The sequence below is a fragment of the Pavona decussata genome, unplaced genomic scaffold (assembly GCF_977016875.1).
Source record: "Pavona decussata unplaced genomic scaffold, jaPavDecu1.1 SCAFFOLD_64, whole genome shotgun sequence".
Classification (NCBI taxonomy): Eukaryota; Metazoa; Cnidaria; class Anthozoa; order Scleractinia; family Agariciidae; genus Pavona; species Pavona decussata.
The window spans coordinates 6,239,748-6,258,983 of NW_028145484.1; the positions used below are offsets into that span (position 1 = coordinate 6,239,748).

At 37.8% G+C, this 19,236-nt stretch overlaps 1 protein-coding gene across 5 annotated transcripts in view; it reads left to right on the forward strand.

Moving 5' to 3' along the window:
* Nucleotides 1-19,236, forward strand: part of LOC146478783 (polycystin-1-like protein 2) — a 79,507-nt gene that overhangs the window by 50,600 nt on the left and 9,671 nt on the right. For 4 of the 5 annotated variants that reach the window (XM_085112393.1, XM_085112394.1, XM_085112391.1 and 1 more), the window contains 12 exons: nt 2,882-3,210; nt 5,107-5,248; nt 7,707-7,816; nt 8,544-8,602; nt 9,416-9,570; nt 10,144-10,876; nt 11,210-11,421; nt 11,732-11,978; nt 13,169-13,331; nt 13,562-13,744; nt 17,739-17,864; nt 18,132-18,362. In XM_085112393.1, coding sequence (XP_084968519.1) covers nt 2,905-3,210; nt 5,107-5,248; nt 7,707-7,816; nt 8,544-8,602; nt 9,416-9,570; nt 10,144-10,876; nt 11,210-11,421; nt 11,732-11,978; nt 13,169-13,331; nt 13,562-13,744; nt 17,739-17,864; nt 18,132-18,362 — 2,667 coding nt within the window. In that variant the 5' untranslated portion in view covers nt 2,882-2,904. Of the gene's footprint in view, nt 1-2,658; nt 2,798-2,881; nt 3,211-5,106; nt 5,249-7,706; nt 7,817-8,543; nt 8,603-9,415; nt 9,571-10,143; nt 10,877-11,209; nt 11,422-11,731; nt 11,979-13,168; nt 13,332-13,561; nt 13,745-17,738; nt 17,865-18,131; nt 18,363-19,236 lie in introns of those variants that run through there. The other variant, XM_085112390.1, reaches the window with a different exon arrangement.

A 19,236-nucleotide genomic window follows, 5' to 3' on the forward strand; every position in this document is an offset into this window, starting at 1 on the left:
GTGGGCTATTTATTTTTTGTCTCACGTTAAACTTTGATACAAAGCCGCAATTTTCTTTATTTATGTAATCGGTTTATTTCTCTAGAGTGTTCTAAAACAAAGCGCATTAAAATTTAAAGCTACGTAAATATGCTTTTCATCTTCATATTTACTTCAGAGGCTTGTCATTCGAGTAATATGTCTTTGAAAAATAAGTACAAATTACAATTAGACATTTAATATTTAACATTTCTACTGCGCAAATAAACATGTAAATATGATCAAATGGCACTCCCTGTGTTACTGTTGACACTTAAGACCGTGAAATGTTTATTTATACACGGAAAGCATCACAGCACATTTTAAAATGCACTTTAGTTTTCTTTGCTTTAAATTATTCCAGTCAGTGAAATCCTCTGAAAATGTCGGAAAACGTTCCATAGAAACATTTGTTAACTATTTTACTTTTACAACAATTCACGCTTATTCGCGGACATGTGTTGTTTTTGCTCTGTGTTAATTTTGATTCCTTTTCTTGGTGACCCAGTTCAACGATGCTTCAATGCAGTCAAGCAGATTTAAAATTCTAGATACATGTTATGTTATGTGTCGGTATGTCAGTAGTCTTGCTTGTTTTTATCTATGTATTCAAGCTTTGCTGTATAGTCGATTAAAAAAATACGAGAAAAGTCAAGCAAGTAAATCAAATCGGACTTTCCCTACCGGTGACAGTAAGTCCCTTTCGTGGAAACCCTACAGGGTCCTTGTCCCAGCGACTACTTCTAAAACAAGAAAACGGAAAATTCTAGATGAAATTGTTCCCACGGTAAATTTAAAGAAGTTTGTTATAATTTTCAAGCTGTTGATTGCTACTGATTTACCTGTTTTGATATATTGGAATGATACAGTGTGGAGATTTTGTTTTATTTCTAGCTAGAAGTACGTTTGTAGTAAGATTTTCACATTTTAGTGAACGCCAGAAAAGAATGTGTAAGCTGTAAGGGCAAATAGAAGACTGATAAGCGGCACCAGGATCACTTCAGAACTGAAAAAAAAATAACGCTTTTATTAAACAATTAGCAGGCACTATGGCTCGAAGTGCGCTTCTTCAAGGAGCAGACAGCTCAGTTATCCAGTGCATGGTGTAATCCCTGTGAAGTGGATAACGCTTTTCAAAATTAAGGGTTCTGGTCACTAACAAGGATTAATCGATGGAAATTATCGGTCTATTCTGACTAACCCGGGCCTGATGACTTTTCAAAAAAAAAAAAAAAGAAAAAGAAAAAAACCGACGTGGGATTAATTCGGATGGTGGTTTTTACTTTGTAGTTTGATTGAAGTGGAGGAGGGGGGGGGGGGATGTATTTGACGAACAATTGGGTAGGGAGGGGTCCCTGACCCTACAAAATCTATCTGTGTTTAAGATAAACCAAGACCAGACTTTGATATTCCCGCTCTCGTTATTAAAACAGAATGCCCCATTTTGTCGTTCAGTCTTTGGATAATAACATCAACCTTGGACATCTTTTACAGTTTTTTTTGTTGTTGTTGTGTATTTAGTTTTATTATTTAAATTAATTCCACGAGGGTTCTTCTGTTCAAGTCATAAGTCCCTGTAAAATACACCTTATTACTATTGTCAAACATACATTAAATTTTGTTTCCTATTTATACTTTGCTTGGTTGCGAGAATTAAAATTGCTTGTAGCGAAACGATTAAAGAAAAAAAATCGAGGTTACACAGTTTTAATTTCTGTTCAGTTGTTTCTACATTCAGAACGAAAAGAAATAAAATAAAAAGGAATAAGATAGTGTAAGGACAAACAATCTCCAACTGCAAATGCCCTTCAGGGCCAAATAGTGCAGTGTTAACTTTCCCCCCTCTCTCCCTTCAAACCCTTACCCCGCGTAACAATGAAATATATTTGATTTACAGCATTTCTTTGTTTCCAGCAGTTTCGTTTTGTCTGCGGTTCTTATCAACCTGCCTGGCACTCTCATTGCAGATATTTCTAATTTATAAATGCTTTGACAACAATTGCGTTGTTTAGACTTAAAATTTCTTTGGTAACACTTTGTGGTTTGTTAATGCCTGTATTTATCCTTGGCAGGAAAAGTGAAAGCTTCATTCATTCAAACTGAAGTGGTCCGCTATATCTATATTCTGTTGATTATGGCTCTTTCATATCCTATTTATTAATGAACTATCCTAAGAAGAAGGAAAAAAGAAAGAAAAAAGGAACGTAAATGAAATCAATTAAGGATAACAATTTTAGAGCCAATTCCCTCAGGACAAAACCAACATTGATTACCACCGACAAACACGCCGTAAAAGTTTTAGTTTCACCCCGTACATATTTTTCTCTTTTTCCTACATTTATCGTAGCTACAAAGAAAAAACACACATTAAAGAACTCATGATTTAAGTTTGGAAATAAAAGGGCTTAACTGCGCATGCTCTCCCACAGCCCTTGATAGCGACAGCTGTTTCTTTAAATCGTAGATCCTTGGATGTGCACTCGTGACACGTGACAAGTAAATCCATGCAAATTACTTAAGGTGATAGCTGCAATGCTAGTGTAGTCTTGCGTGGGCTGCAAAGCTGGGAAACCACACATTTGACAAAATGCTTAATAGGTTAAGGATGTCGTGTTTGTCCTCCGTGCCGTCTTTTAACAGACTGCAATCCAGCAATGTGTTTTATTTTATTGCGACAAAATGAGAATTATCGTAGGGGCAGTGATTTGGTGCATTGTCGTCAGGGAATGTAGGCAGAAAGAGCTTGTCGACGCTCGCTCTTCCTTGGCAAAGATAACAGGTTAAAAAAAACTATCGTGCTAAATTAGTCTTCAGAGGCTTAATAGTGACTTCCTTATCATTTTTGATTGTTTGTTATTTACAGCTAATTGTCGCAGACCTCTCGGAATGGCGAGTGGAGAAATCCGGAACGAGCAGATCACAGTCTCTTCGGCTTATGACAACGACTTCTCCACGTATGGATCGCACCGGGCAAGGCTGAATTTAACCACTTGGCCACCAGGTTTTCGAGCTGATCCGAATCAGGTCGGTGGATGGATAAAAGTGGAGTTGGGAAAGAAGATGGTCATAACGGCAATTGCTACGCAGGGATATGGCGATGATAGTATCGAAGAGTGGGTCTCGCAGTATATGATCATGTATTCCAACGGGGCCGATTACCAATATTTCAAAGATCTGAAAGGTGATCTTAAGGTAGGTTGAACAAAGCCAAGTAGATAACGCAGCTTTCTTGTTAAAAAGACATGAACTGAATACAGTGTACTACACTGTCGGGGTGAAATGCTTCCGCCACTCAATTTACTATTCCAATCTAGATTATTAAATATTTCTTGAACCGCGGTACCTTTGTCAGTTGAATTGTTATTGCTGTGTCGGCTGGTGATACACCGTATACTGATTTCAGCTTGTTTATCCACTGCTTTGCCGACTATGTTATACGTCTGAAAGGCTATATTAATTTAATGCCTTGTTGCTCGTGTTTATGATATATTTTCTCCTGCATACCAACAGCTAATTTAGTCCTAAAGATAATGCCCTTTAAATATCTGGTTGGCGAAATCCGCTTCGTCGTAAATCAAATTATAGCACATTTGTTCCGCCTGAAATTAAAGGATTTGCATAAGATTTTCGTTTTATTATGAAATCATTCAATCTAACAACCGTTGGTACTTCCATCTACGAACAGGACAACATTGTACCTTCCGTTCCACCAGATAATTGTGGCGATTAAAAATTTTAGTTTGAAATCTGAGTCAAGATGGTACTATTTTTGATTAGAAACTTTAAAACACGTTGAACTTAATGCTGTTTTACATCCTTACACAATGGAAATCCAACAGCCACACATCGACGTTAATATTTAATGTACCTCAAAGGGATATCCCGCTTTTTATTCCGCTTCAGAAGCAAATGTTAGAAAAAGACCACATGTAATTACTTTCAAATCCAAAAGGTATAGTAAAACGCCTTTTGACGCGTTTATTAAAAGCGCGCCTTTTTTGTGTCCTAGGACTTCAATAGAGTAACACAGTGAATGTTGTGTGGCAAAGAAATTTTGCCTTGTTTCGTCTAGGTTGTTTGGATGTGGTTTAATTGCTTTTACCTCAAATTGATTTACTTCCAGGCGTTTCAACGTCAACAATATGCAAATGTATTTTTCGCATTGAAAAGAGTTGAAATATCTCGACAAACTTCAAATTTACCGCCAATCTTGTTCTTGAGATTTCAAATTGAGATAAACCCTTGGTGAATCTTAAATTCCAGTGATGCCGTTTTTGAAGCTGAAATTAGCTTTTCTGGAGCATTTGGTTTTGTGGAAACTTATGTTTTGAGTTTTAAGATAACCACAATAAAGGTAAAAAAGGTATTTCTGTCTGTGATGCAGGACGCAAATCAACTGGCTTATCTCGTGCCGTGACTTGACGGCGAACTTTTTACACGCTTGAATTTCTCACTAAATCATTTCAACTAATAGCTTTAGATAAAGTTAAATAATAATTTTGTTTTACCTAAATTAATTGAATTTTAGCAAAATCACCGATATCCAGTTAACATAAACAGAACAACGGTTTGGTAAGTGTTTACATGTCGAACATTTACCACCAAACAGGGCAATTTACCGCACACACATTAAGACTTTGTCAATTGTGGTTTTTTCTGCAAGCAGATTATTCTTGTTATATTGTTATCTTTACCAGGCTCTTCAAGGTTAATCTCGGTTTACTCAGCAAATAATTTTTGGAAAAACGACACTAAAAAGTAAATGTCAATTATCCTTACAAATAGTATTTTTCACTCGCCATTTTAAAAGACGTGAAAATATGTTTTCTTCCATTTTGTTGATGTGAAAGACTTATTCAGAACAACTTGTTAAAATCCTTTTACGTTAGACTGAAAGGTGGTATGGGTATATGTAAATCAGGCTAAGGAGCAAATAAATGAACATTTTTACAGCTTTCTCATTTAATCGCCATTCTTAAAAACAGGCCATCACATTTCTTTAAATTTGAGTTTGGCAAGTTTAGGCTCATAGAAATCTTCCTTTGCTACGTAAAACCCTACATTAAACCCTTTTTTCTGCATTTACAGTTTTTTACGGGGAACAAAGATGGCAGTTCTATTCATCGAAATGAGGTCCCTTTGCCCACAGTCGCATCTTCGATTATGATCATGGAAACATTTAGGCATAACAACTTCGCACTCAGGATGGAATTATTCGGTTGTGAACCAGGTGGGTATATTTAGGGGAGGCCTGGATTTTGTTATGCGATTGATTGGAGAAGAACATCGTAAAGTACTTTATCTTGTTGAAGTTTTTAGTTCGCTTTCATGGTCTATTTTGTAGTATACGTTTTACTGTATACGAGTTACTCTTTAAGGAGGTAACAAAAGTTGCGAAGAAGGGACTATAAAAACAGGGTCATTTTTGTACATATTTCTATATATTTCTATATGCCACTCAGTAAATTTCGAGTCAAATCAATGAATTTTTTTTCAGTTTGTTTTAGTCTTATGAGCAATCAAGTATAATGAAAGAAAGTGTATTATCAGGGTTTTTATCTTCAAAGGAACGTTCATTCATGGTAAGTGGAAATTGGATTCTGTGGAATGAAAATTAGAGAATTTTGTTTATCCAGACGACTGGCAATACTAAAAAAAAACAACAACAATATTTCGCTCCAAGCTGGCACCACAAGAAAAAGTACAAACACGTCTATCTCCTCAGCCGTCGACATCACTTTCATATTGTTTTTGTTTAGGTAAGTTTTGCTAAGGATTTTTTCTTGGGCAATACTTGACATTGAACTTTGCATGTGTAGGTCCTTGTTTTCCTAAATTGTGGAATATGGGTTTACCGCGATTTTTTAACAGGGCTTTTAAGCCAGAAAATTCCGTATAAATCATGAAATAATGACATTTGATATGGATTTGCAGAATAAAGGAAACTGGACGTCAACCAAAAGGGTTTCTGTGATATCTTAACTATCTTAAATCGATTTATGACATCGAGGTGAAACCATTAGATACATTCTTCCAAAAATGTGGGAAATCTTTTTAAAAAGGTTTCCTTTTCCCTCCACTGTTGTAATTTCTTTTCAGTTTGATACACTATTAACCTCATTACCCCCACAAGTTGCAATCCTTAATTAGCTTTATTCAGAGTAGCCTTGCAATGACTGGTACGATAGCATGACTAATTCACCACATGATACTGATGCTAATGTAAACCGCAGCGACCACTTTATTTTCTCATTGTATTTTCCTGTATGCATAGCCACCGTTAATTATTTCTTTATACATGTATTCAAATCAAAAGGACAACGTTGCGTTTAAATTTACAAACCATATTTGGGATGGGCAACATCTGTGGTCAGTTACGACACTTAATTAAATGCGAATAACATGTACATTTCGCACTGTTTTTACATAAGGTTCTGTGCCCAGCTGCTAAGAATGATTCAAATTTTCGTGTTTTTTTAATATTAGAGAGATTTAGCATGGCGTTTACGGCAAACGGCAAACGCCAGGCTGAAATTTTCTCTTTGATGAAAAACAATGAAGCTTTTTCGGTTGAAGCTTATCTCCACCCAGTCGCCGACAGCTATCGAGCAAGTACGAAAAAGAGAGAAGTGAGTACGAGGAACACAAGTTTATGCATTTTAGAACAAACAGCGGCTTGACGTTTCCCGTTTGGTGTTAGCCGTAAACGCGAAGCTAAATCTCTCTATTTACTTCTTTGTTGCTCCTTGGCAATTTTGATTGCAATCCCAAGTATCTTAGTCTGTAACTCCGTTTTCATCTTTCCGCAGCTCCTACCGTCTCCTTTTGTGTGCGTTTTTTTTCGTTCTCTGTTTTATGATGATATAGTAGTGTAATAAGTTCTGTCTGTCAGTAGGGTAATATTATCAGTAAGTAATGCATTGAGGCAGGATAAGTGGCGTATGTAATTACAGCGTAGTATGTAACGCATGCAAATTAAATGAAGCAATGTATGGCAAATGCTTTGGTTAGTTGCAGCCATTAAAACAGTAAAATGTTCCTTGCATTCAAAGTAAATGACGTCATAATTGGCGGAAAATATGATAACATTTTTTAACATTATAACATTTTGTTAAGATCAGACATGAATGATGGATGCTCTTTTTTCCAACTCCCAGCTGTCTTAGCTGAGAAAAGACGTTCCAAAACAAAACGTGTTGATTATGATTGGTGAATTTATGGGCTTCTTTACAAGGAGGTAGGGTAATCGTAGTTACCCTACCTCCTAGTTTGTTAGGAAAAGAACCCGTTTCAAAATTCCGACCCAACAGGTATAGTGACTTCGTTTTAGAGCTGACCAACGAAACATTTTGTTAAAGTGCGGGAAACAAATGACCTTCACAAACCTTTTTCCCATCGGGTGCAACTAGATTATTCCCTAGTAAACAGGAAAGGCAAAAGAATTCTTTTGACTGTAAGTGGGGTGGCAGGGAGACTATTTCAGTAGCAATTGGAAAAATCGCGCTATAATGAAGAATCTTGTAGTGCAATGTGAAAAATGAAAGCTGTAAGGTGTATGTTCATTGGGTGCTGTTTTAAAACGATAATTCATGTAACTTTATCATAAAATAGATAAATATTTTATGAAACGACTGGTAGAGATTGATTGTAGTTTGCCTTAACAATCATGGTTTTGTTTTGTTTGGTAGGTTATTATTTTGTGGTCTGGCTCATGTTAGCAGAATATACTTGCACAACAACTTATCTGGATAGCGAGAGCCCGGAGTACCAGGATGTGGCTGAAGACGTCACCTATGTGGTAAGAGCGTGTGAAATGATGGGAAGGGCGAGGAAATTCGGGAAATATAAGGAGGACGCAGGCCTAGATTTGAAGTGTATGTGAGCAAATTGTCATGAATGTTAATTCCTATTTTACGTAGTATATGAGAATTTACATAAACATTAAGCAAATTACTTGACTTTTTATTGGCCTTCCAATACTTTCGCTCGCCACCCATTGGTCAAATGGCGTCACGTGATGCAATTTGTCCCAACTAAAACGAAGACAAATTATGTGATATTCCTCAAACTTTTGTTATCTCCAGGTTTTCAGCTAAAGTCGTTTCAAGGCCATGAAACACAATTAAAACGTTCAAGATGGGAGGGCGTTTTGCGACTGGTGCAGACAAGAGGGTCTATTTACTACGTAGTTGTGGAAAGTGATCGCGGAAATTAAAACAGAAAAAAAATAGCATCCAGTCAACATCCTACGTGCGATTCAAGGATAAACGGATGGCAAACACAATGACCTTTATTTGGCTTTAAAAGTATCTTTGACGGATTTTTATCCTTGGGCATGGTCTGTTCAATAGCCTCGTTGTTGTGTGACTGTTTTCCTCTGGGAACAGGCCATTTCCTCGGAGAAATATCGTTGTACTGTTAAGTTGATACCAAACTGGAGGATAGTATTTTTTGCGTTACATCTCCGCTCGCGCAAAAATTAAAGATCGTTGCTTCTATATTGTTTTATTTCAATTTCATTTCAGAGTACATTTGCTCTGGAAACCACCCCTGGATTCCTATCAGCAAAGCTGCTACGGTTCATGTATGTTCGTTTATTAGTAATCCAGTCATTTAGCTTTAATGTTGCCCCAATCCCTCCAAAGTCTCTCTCCCCTTCAAGGGGATTCAATATAAATTCGCGGTTACAGGCTCAATGAGTGACAACGTTAGTTATACCAACAGAAATTTAGAGTTTCCCTTGCAGACGATCTCTTTGACTTGTCATCATCTCCTTCATAAGGTTCACGTACCGAAAGACTGTCCGAGTAAGAAATTTAAAACTCGATAACACGAGATTTTTCATCTATATACAATCGCTATATGCTGCTAATGGCTCACAAATTCTCGTGAACTATTTTATTGTCAAACAGTTGTTTTCTAGTGGGCTCCAATTGGTCCATTTCGTACGTTGTTTTCCGATTTGGCTAATTGCTGATTCTCGAATTGGCCTAAGTCATTTCTTACAAATCAATATATAGTTCCCTGCCATTTCGGTTCACAAATTGGGTATTTCGCTTGTAAGCATTTTCTTAAGCAGATGCAATCAAAGACGACCATTAAAGCACGATGACCTGCAGTGATACCAAACGATGCGTCCAAAGGCAATAGGAGCTGTTTTGCACAATTTGGAGAGTATGGAAAGGGGGCTTGCAGTGAGGGTAGAGGGTGGATGATTCTATTTTTTAGCCCAATTTGTTTCAGAGCCCACTACTCTAATTTCTCGGTCAAAACCTCAGCGCCAGAAAAAGTTTTTGTTCCATTCGCTGTCCAGTATTTCTTACCCCTTTCCCTTAGAATAAGTGAACACGACTCTATTTTTGCCCCTTCAAAATCCTTAATCCACGTACGTCTTTAGTCCCCAGACGCAAGGAGCTGAAGCCAAATTGTCTGCAGAAGTTAAGATTTACTGCATTGAAGCGAGTGTTCACGACATCACTGCTGCTCTCACAAGTTACGTACAAAGTAAAGTGGGTTTGTTTGACCAACACTTCATCAAACTGCAATACTCTTGTAAGTATTGAGGCTTTGCAGCCATCCAACGGATGAGATTAATGCTTCAAAAGACCCTTGCCTGTGCCTCAAAAATAAGTGAAGCGTACAGCTTTGAGTCACGATCAACAATATTCACACTATGTTTATTATGCTGTACAAGGCTGTTCTAAATTTTTGAGTCTGTGGATGAAATCTTAAAGTGTGACTGTGCAAATGAAAGCTACTGAGTGGTACTTTCCTGTAGAGCTTTTTGATATCCTCTACAAGGTTGTTCAAAACTTTTGAGTCTGTGGATAAAATCCTGAAGTGTGACCATTCAAATGATAGCTACTAAGCAATACTTTGCTGTATGGTGCTGTAAAGCAAGACCTACGAGTGCCTTGTTGTTATGTTGTTATTCAAGTCTGTGGATGAAATTCTGTGTGGCCATAATTCCAAACACTATCGAGTAGTATTTTTCTGTTGTGTGAATGAAAGTTGCAATTCTAAATTGCAATTGTAAACATATATCGAAATATAAACCTACTAAAGTAGTTGTTTTCTATGTATTTTTTATTCCCAAAAAGTTAAATCAGTTTTCCTTTTTTACAGTGGATCATCAATGTCGCCCTCCTGATGTGCACATTCACCTCAACAAAACGTACACCAACGCTACAAAGATAACAACAGTTGATATGTTTGTTGTCGTTGGAGAGGTCACACCCCGTTGCAACACTTCCAAGTCAATGCTGCTCACCTGGGAAAGTAATGAAGTAGAAGATTTAAACGGGGCGTTCACAATGAGTCAGACCCTAGCTGTTGCTTCCCTCAACCTCACGATTAAACCAAAGACGCTCTCTGTTGGTTTGTATTTCATACGACTGATCGCGGAGATGACAAAAGAGGAGGGGGCCATCGGTTACGATTATGGCTTTCTCCAGGTTGTGTTACCTGATCTTGTTGCTACGATACGTGGTGTTCACAAGGTGGTGAAGGGAACAGGAAATGTTGTACTAGATGCGACAGACTCTTATGACCCTCACGATCCCGCCGCAAAGGACCAAGGGATGGTCTTTACATGGCTGTGCCGAAGAGAAGACGAAGATTTCTCGAACTTACAGGCACTTCCGATCGACACTCCGCTCGGAAGGGAGAAGGTTCTTGGAGGATGCTTTGGATATGGTGTCGGAAGGATGAACACAACGGAGCCTATTCTGGAGATTGAAATAAACAGGATGGTCTCCAAAAACACGTATGTGTTTAAGCTGATTGTTGAGAAAGAAAACCAAACTTCTGCTGCTAATCATACACTGAAAGTGGACTCGTCCATTGCTTTTTCTATAAGGTGAGACAAGTGAGAAAAAATTTTCTACGTTTGATAGCCATAAGCAAGTATTTATGTAAATATGATAGGATTTAGAACGTTACTTGTCTGTGGTAACCAATATCAATTAATGAACTAACTTCTGGTCACTTCTGTTTGGTTGTTATGAAAGGAGGTCAAGTTTTCTATTATTTTGGTCTAAACTGGGTATAATCATAATCATAATCATAATCATAATCATAATCATAATCATCATCATCATCATCATCATAATGAATCATAATCATGATGATAATAACAATGGAAGGAGTAAATGATCAAAGCAAAATGATTGTGTGCATTTCTTGTCAACAGATGCAAAATCAACTGCGGTGACAAAGTAACTGGTAATAAGAAGATGGCTATAGAGTCCACTTGCATTGGTCTCTCCTGCAGAGCTGCTCAGCGCTATAATTGGACCCTGTACAGGCTCGCTGTGGGGCCTGTTAACGAAACGTGGTTTCAAGTAAACGACTTGGAAAATAGGATACTCACAGACTTGGACAGTCCAACTCTGGTCTTTAAAGGCAGGTTTTATGGGCATTTAATTACTTATTTTTGGTTTGTGTCTAGGATTCAGAACCTTCTCAGTGTAATCGCGCACCTTATTCTGAGTAGTTTCACGAACTTGACGGAAGAGTATTTCACGAGTTTTAGATCAAATATTAGCATAATGCCAAGAGAAGGCTTTATGTTCGGATGATGTACGTAGCAAGAATCGGTTCGATAACTGGGAGCAAGGTAAACAGGTACACATTCATGTACTAACTGAGCTTAATGAGCTATATACACAAAAAATATCGTGTGTATAGCTTTTTTTATTATAATTTATTACAGGCAAATTAAATGATTGGGACAATTCGTTGGAAGATGACTCGGTGTACAAGCTGAGGGCATCTCTGTACCTGGATGGTGACACAGTGGAGGAAAGTGAGATTATGTTTAAGACCAACTCGCCTCCATCCCCAGATCACACGGGTGGCTGCTCTGTAACCCCTGAGATGGGGTATGCAGTCACAACTGAGTTCACAATTTCCTGTCAAGGTTGGTATGATGAGGATTTACCACTCAAGTATGAGTTCAGGTAAGTGTTTTTTAGGTTCTCACCAAAATGTTTGTCATAGTGTTGTATGTAGAAAACATTCTTATACAGCTGCGGTGTTGTTGTTTCCGGTGATGTTTTCGAGAAGTTTGTCGAATATGATTTTAAGGGCGCTTTCCATTAGTCAGAACTGGCCAACCAGATCAGCTGGTTCCCAAACTGAATGCACCAATCTTCAGATTCTTTGAAAATGGAACATACCATTCCCTAAGGATGTGCTGTTTTGAAGAATTTGTAGAGCCAACCTTTCAGAATTGGCGAATTCAATTTACAAACAGACCGGTCTGATCCGCCAGTTCTGACAAATGGAATGCACCCTAAAATTAAGTGTTATGCTTGTCGGCGTCACCTTCAAAAATAAACTATCGTGCTCCAAATTATGCTCGACTTGTTGCTACTATGCTCGTAATTATGCCAAAAAATTTTCCCGCTCCCGCAGCTTGAAACAGACACAATTTTCATAATAAATTAGCCTCGGTCGCATAATGAGAGTAACTAGGCCTAAAAGGCTAGAACTGCTTGAAGATAGGATGGAAACAAGCCTACAGTGCTGAATAATAAGGAAACTGCGTAGAGCATTAAACCGACTTTTACTCAATAAACGGACAACAGTAGCAATAAAAAATGTCGCGAAATGGCATTGTTAAACCGGCATTATGTTTCATTTTAAACATGTTGTATTGATCACCGAAAACCCCCTCTGGGGAGTGTTCAATAAAGTATTATCTTATCTTATCTTATCTTATCTTATCTTATCTTATCTTATCTTATCTTATCTTATCTTATCTTATCTTATCTTATCTTATCTTATTATGCGACAACCCCTTATTGGTGTGGTCTGAAAGCTGTCAGTCTTCTTGAAATTTTCAAACGTTGTCTCTCTTGGCGTTGAAGCAATTCAAAATTTTAAAATTGTGGTATATCACGTAAAGAATATCTTATTAGTTTTAGTTGGGGGATAAAGTGTCATGTAATATAGTTTTATCAATCACAGACAAGAAAATATTTTGGTACAACTTTGATGTGGTAAAATCCTTAATTTTGTCCTGTTACGTGTCATTTATGATATTGTGTCATTGTCAAGCCGAGCAATATTTGATAGCTTTCGAAGTGTATTATACATTTTTTGTTACATGTTTTAAGAGCTCTTCCTTTTTTTTATTATCACTCAGGTATCATACAAACACGGGCGGTTTTGTAATCCAGAAAGGAAGCTCACCTAAAGCGACGACCAGACTGCCTCTTGGGAATCCAACGCATGGTTACATCATTGGACTAGAAATTCAGATCATCGACTCGCTCGGTGCCGCTTGGATGAAATTATTGACTGTTACGGTATGTAATCAACATCAACTTACTCCCAGCAACATCCATTGACTGGGAAGACAGGCCTATTATTTTGATTTACTAGCGAAGCTTATGTGGCTTGTTTTGGGTCTTCAGACTGTAGTCTCTCACATCTTTTTTCGGCGCATCCGGGAACAGGCTTGATCAGTAATGCCAGAAGCATTTGTTCTCTTGAGATAAAATGGAAGACGTATGAAACCTTTCTTTTTTTACTGTAGGTAGAAGCAATGTCGGATAAAGATGTAACTGGAACATTGATGAACATGGCTAGTGGAGAGAAAAGCCCCCTGGGTAATCTTCTGCAGTCAGGTGATGTAGGCAAAGCGGCTCAGATGGCGTATGCGGTGCTCTCCATGGTGGATAAGAGCGAGGGGAATATGGACTCAGGCGACAAGAAATCGGTGATTACCTTCTTATTTTTGTTATCATCAGGGACCACAAACAACGTCACAGAACTTTGACGCCTTGGACGTTTTAGTCGCTACTGGAAGTAGTAGTTTCTCTTAAATAGCAACTTTTTGTTACTCGGTGGGAGATACAAAAATGTTTGTCTTCACGCTTGTCGCTTGATGTAATGCTCTCAAAACACGCATTAGATAAATAAAGGAGTTCTTTCCAGTAGCCACTCGTAGCGTCCCGGCATCATTGCTCTCTTTGGGTTCGTTTTTTGGGAGAATCCAAAATATTTAACGGATTTGTGATCTCAGATCATTCGGATCATGGTGCATCAAAGGAACCGACGAATCCACTCTGGACAAGGATTCGTCGATTCCTTTGATGCGCCATGATCCGAGTGATCTGAGATCACAAATCCGTTTCTGGATTCTCCCAAAAAAACGCACCCTGAACGTCCATTTTTTTAAGAATTCACAAAACAGAGTTTTAACTTTGCACTACATTTTTACATCAAGATAGGTTTGCATTGTTGAATGTTGTTTTGCTTTTCACAAATACCATTAAAATATCTGTTAATGCTTATCGGCTTACTTGTTTCCGGACATTGTGAAACTTGGAAACAAAGCTGTCATTGATAGGGCGAGGACATGTTTTCTTTATGGAGAGGAGACTGTACTGGGTGAATTTTTATTCCTTCTCCGGGTAAAACGAGCACGCGACTTCTGCAAGAGAGGGGCCACTTCCCTTTGTATGTTGCTCACTCTCAATGTTGCGACTAATACAATTTTTCTCTTATGTAATAACAATCAAATGAATGTCCGCGATCGGTTTGTTTTGGGTTTTTAGCATAGTCCGATTGGAGAAATAGAATAAAAATAAATAAGGCAATTTCTGTAACGTTACTGATAAAAGTAAAAAAAAAAAGCAATAAAATAAATAAAACAAGATAACTGCAAATCTTCTTCTCTCGTAAACACGTAAAATCTAGACTGCATTGTTCACAAGCACGTTTTCTTAGCACTCGCTTTAGCTTAAGTTTACCATTGTTTCAGTCATTAAAGGAACACCGATACATCGACATGGTCGGCAATTATCGTATGTCATCGACATCAAGATTTACCTCCACAGCTTCCCAAATATCCCTCCTGTGAAGTTCATACAAATTACTCTACATGCGGCCACAATCCAGCTGACAACTTTCATGGGTTTTTCTCCTGATATTCTCATTCTTCTTCCCCACACAGCTGGTTTTTTGTCAAATTTCATCACTCTTCCCAGTGACACTCTGGTTGCAATCTAATTTCTTTTCTTTTCCACGGTTGACAATAAAAGTGGGCTGCTTGTGTTTTCCCAGTTCGTCTGGTTTCCAATTATTTCACGTCAATTTGTTGTAAGCGTTGAGGTTGAATCTTGACCTTCAATCATATGTTCGAACTGATTAACCACTGTCACTAATTCTTTAAGTAAGTTCTCGCTATTACCCCAATTCATTTGTGCTTAATAATACACACATGTTCACTGATTGTTCCCAAACTAGCTAATAGCCTTTCCATCGAACAAACGCACATTTTAACTTCAGTTTTTTTACTTAATGTATTAACTGAACCTACTAATATCTAGTCTTTGCTTATATTAATTAATAACTAATTAAACAACCTTAGTTGTTGTGAACTTCAGTTGCTATCTTGTCCTCGACACCAAGCGCCAGTCGGTCTCCTGGTGAACTCCTCCGTCACTGGTCCTCTTGGCAAGTGATTTTTATAAACTAGCTATCTGCCTTTCCATCTAACAAACGCACATTTTAACTTCTGTTTTTTTACTAATGTATTAACTGAACCTACTTATATCTACTCTTTACTTATATTAATTAATAACTAATGAAACAACCTTAGCTGTTGTAAACCCACCATTTGCTATCTTGTCCTCGACACCAAGCGCCAGTCGGTCTCCTGGTGAACTCCTCCGTCACTGGTCCTCTTGGCAAGTGATTTTTATAAACTAGCTATCAGCCTTTCCATCTAACAAACGCACATTTAAACTTCTGTTTTTTTTTTACTAATGTATTAACTGAGCCTACTAACATCTACTCTTTGCTTATATTGTAAACTGGTCTTCTTGGCAAGTGATTTTTGCAAAGTTTTGTGCTGGATTGTTACGTTTCGCCGGTGATTTCGTAGTTTGTTGCTGGGTGTATTTTCCCCAACTAAGGACGCTCGAGGCGTGCAAACTAAAGTGGTAAACGAATTGCAAGGAGATGAGACTCAAAGAAAGCAAAGTAAACTAATTAAAGAAACAAGAAAACAATCAACATTAATAGGCTCGTCTATTGGCTCTGATACTGGAACGTTTTTAAACAAGGTGTAAAGCTTTAAAGGGCTGTAAAACCCTAATACGGCCAAAAGATGACATACACAAAGACGCACAACAACAATTACAACAACAGCAACAACAACAAATTAATTCCTGTAGGCAAAAGTAGAAATAAAACTAAGTAAAATTAAAATCGATTTTAACTTTAGCTTAATCGAACATATTTATCATGTGGTACTGCACTACTGCGCACGTGTTACACGGATAGCCACGAAACGTCACGTGATGGCACGAATCACCACTCAGCACGGATCGAGCACTGTCACGATCAGTCACGAGTAATTATCGATCATTTTCGACCATGTTGTGCATGCTTTTGACTCACAGATTGATGTGGTTAGAAATGATTTGCGCTCAAAGTTTAAGGTCACCAAGTCGACGGTCCTTAACGTAAGTACATATCACGACGAGGCACATTCTCACACATGCGCTACCTTTAATTTATTTTCCTTCATATATTTCTTTATTTGTCCATCTTTTGGTTGTACTTATTTGTCATGTTGTGATAATAGTCATGACGTGATTGAGATGTGAATTAATAATATGTTTCGTTAAAATAAATAGTGTCAACGTATTTTTGGGGTGTGTGCTATTTGTACTTTTTGACCCTTAATTCTTGCCACCATTAAAACCAATTGCGAGCCATTGTACAGGTTTTTATTTTGTGGCATTAAATCGCATATGTACTGTGTTTTTTTTATTTCATTTGTTTCACCCATACGACAAACAACAAATTGCATTGGCAACAACGCCAACAACAGGAAGAACGGGAACAACAACAACATAGAACAGCAATGGAAACGAAGACATGTAAATAACATTAAGATTTCGTTGTAGGCTACATTTCTTATTTTGTATCGGTTTTAAATCCTTCTGTGTTTGTCAATGTAAACGTGTGGTTTTCTTTGTTATCCATACTTCGGTCCATACTTGTCGTGTGTGCTGGACAGGTCCCTTTTCAATAATAATTCAATATGGTCGAAATGACACAAACGGGCTGCATTCTGCATCCACATCAAAGGACTGCAAAAATATTGTCAAAATATTTAAAAATATATTACGTTAAAACACTTTATACCAAAGTGTACTTAAGTTGAATGCTAGCTGAATTTGTTTAACTGAAGCAATTTGAATGTGTTTAAAAATTTAAAAACCCGTCAGTCAGGTGAGTTTTGTCTTTTAAAAAATCTCAATTCAGGCACCGTTTACCATAAAAGTGAATTCATTTTGTTGAGTTATTAGTGACGATAGAATGTGAAATTGTTGCTATCCTTTATTCCCAAGAGGCGTCTGACGTTTCATTCCAGTTTTCATTTTAAACTACAACTTTTTAGTGACTATTGAAGAACGTAACTAAACCCGGGCGTAAACGTTTCCTTAAGAACATTTACACCGGCATCTAAGAGCCATGTGTTTAAAATAACTTGTAAAATACGGGAAAAGGTTTCTCATTGTTGTGCTCAGCTGGTTCAAGATGAATTCATGACGTGCGCGCAAGGGAGGACGAGTAACCTGCCACTTGAGATGAGTTCCGAAGTGCGATCAGGATCAGCGAGGGTGTCCTGGATGTTTGTTAATTTAATTTTGAGACTGTGACGGGCTGACGCTGTATTCTGTTTTTGTTTGCAGCTGAAAGACACGATCATTAACCAGATGGCCAACGTCAAAGTGACCAGCATTGAACAAGTTTCACAAATGGCAGCAGTGGTCGCTTTAGCAACGGAACAAGGGGACGAAATATCTCAAAATTCGCAAGTAAGAATTGTTGATTAAATTATAAAGACAATCAGTTAGTCCGGCTGTCAATCAGTCAGTCATTCAGTCATTAGTCAGTTGGTCAATCCGGCACATATTCAGTCAATCATTTATTAGGTCAGTCAGTCAGTCAGTCAGTCAGTCAGTTAGTCAACCGTCTCTCAATTAATAAGCGCGTCATTCATTTCAATTATCCAGTCAGATGGATTTTTTAACCCGTGTTATTCGTGTATCCAGCTGACAATTTCGTTTTTTCTTGTTACGCAGGAAAACGCAGTAAATCTCCTAGAAGGTACTGCTGACTTTGTGTCATCTCAAATGAAGTCCGGCGCTGCCGATCCCGAAGTTTTACAAGGCGTCGGCGCCAGTTTACTACATGGTATCTCAAACGTCATAACTGCAGCTTCAACTGGAGCTAAAGCGGAAGACAAGGAGGAGTCTGGGAACGAAGACGATGAGGAGGAAGCGGAGAAGGAGAAGGAAAAATCCAAAGGAAAAGTACTGTTATTTGTGAATACACTTTTCACTCTTTGGCAATATCATTTGAGCGTTGATATCATTAGGTTACTCCTTCGTTGCAGCATGTAACAGCTACCTTAAAGTGGAAATTGTCCAGATACAGTTTTATATTACAAATTCCAGGACAGGGCTTTTCATTCATTGCGACCATAAACTTTTTCGAGAATCAACATCCTGAAAGTTTTAGTCTGCAATCAAACTCAACTTTTGCTATCTTTTGGTTGGCGCAAATTTGTTCTTTAACGTGCATTAGGAAACACTCGTTTTTAAATCTGTGGCTTGAGCCGACAGCCGGATTAAACGTTCTTGTTACTTGAAGGGGAAGTTTCAAGGGATCTTGTGTCATTTCAAAAGTTCAGAAGGCAAAACGGTTTTGCCATTAGGCCATCCCGAAAAAAATGTTTCCTTTCCCATCGCCCGACCGACCCATTTTTTCGAAAAGTAAAAAAAAAAAAATAAAAAAATAAATAAAAAAAATTCCAGATTCACTAGTCAAAGAAGCAAATACTTTAATTTACGAGCACATTATCTTGTTTTTTTTTTAACAACAATTGGTATGATGTGATGTCCTTGTCTTTAATTTACATCGACACTACGAATAACGAACGAAAACACCACGTTTTCGAGTTGACTTTGTAACCAGGCTTTCTTACTTAGCAGCCCGGCCTTCTCTGGAACCCAGACCCCTTCAAGTGTTCATTCTTCTTCTTTTTTTTGCCCGAGCGACCGACCCACCATCACAAGAGACGGGGCGATAGGAAGCGAAACATTTTATTGGGATAGCCTTAACAGAAATCTAAAAATAATATTCCACTTGTTTCTATGGCCATAGATGGACTGAATCGTTAATGTA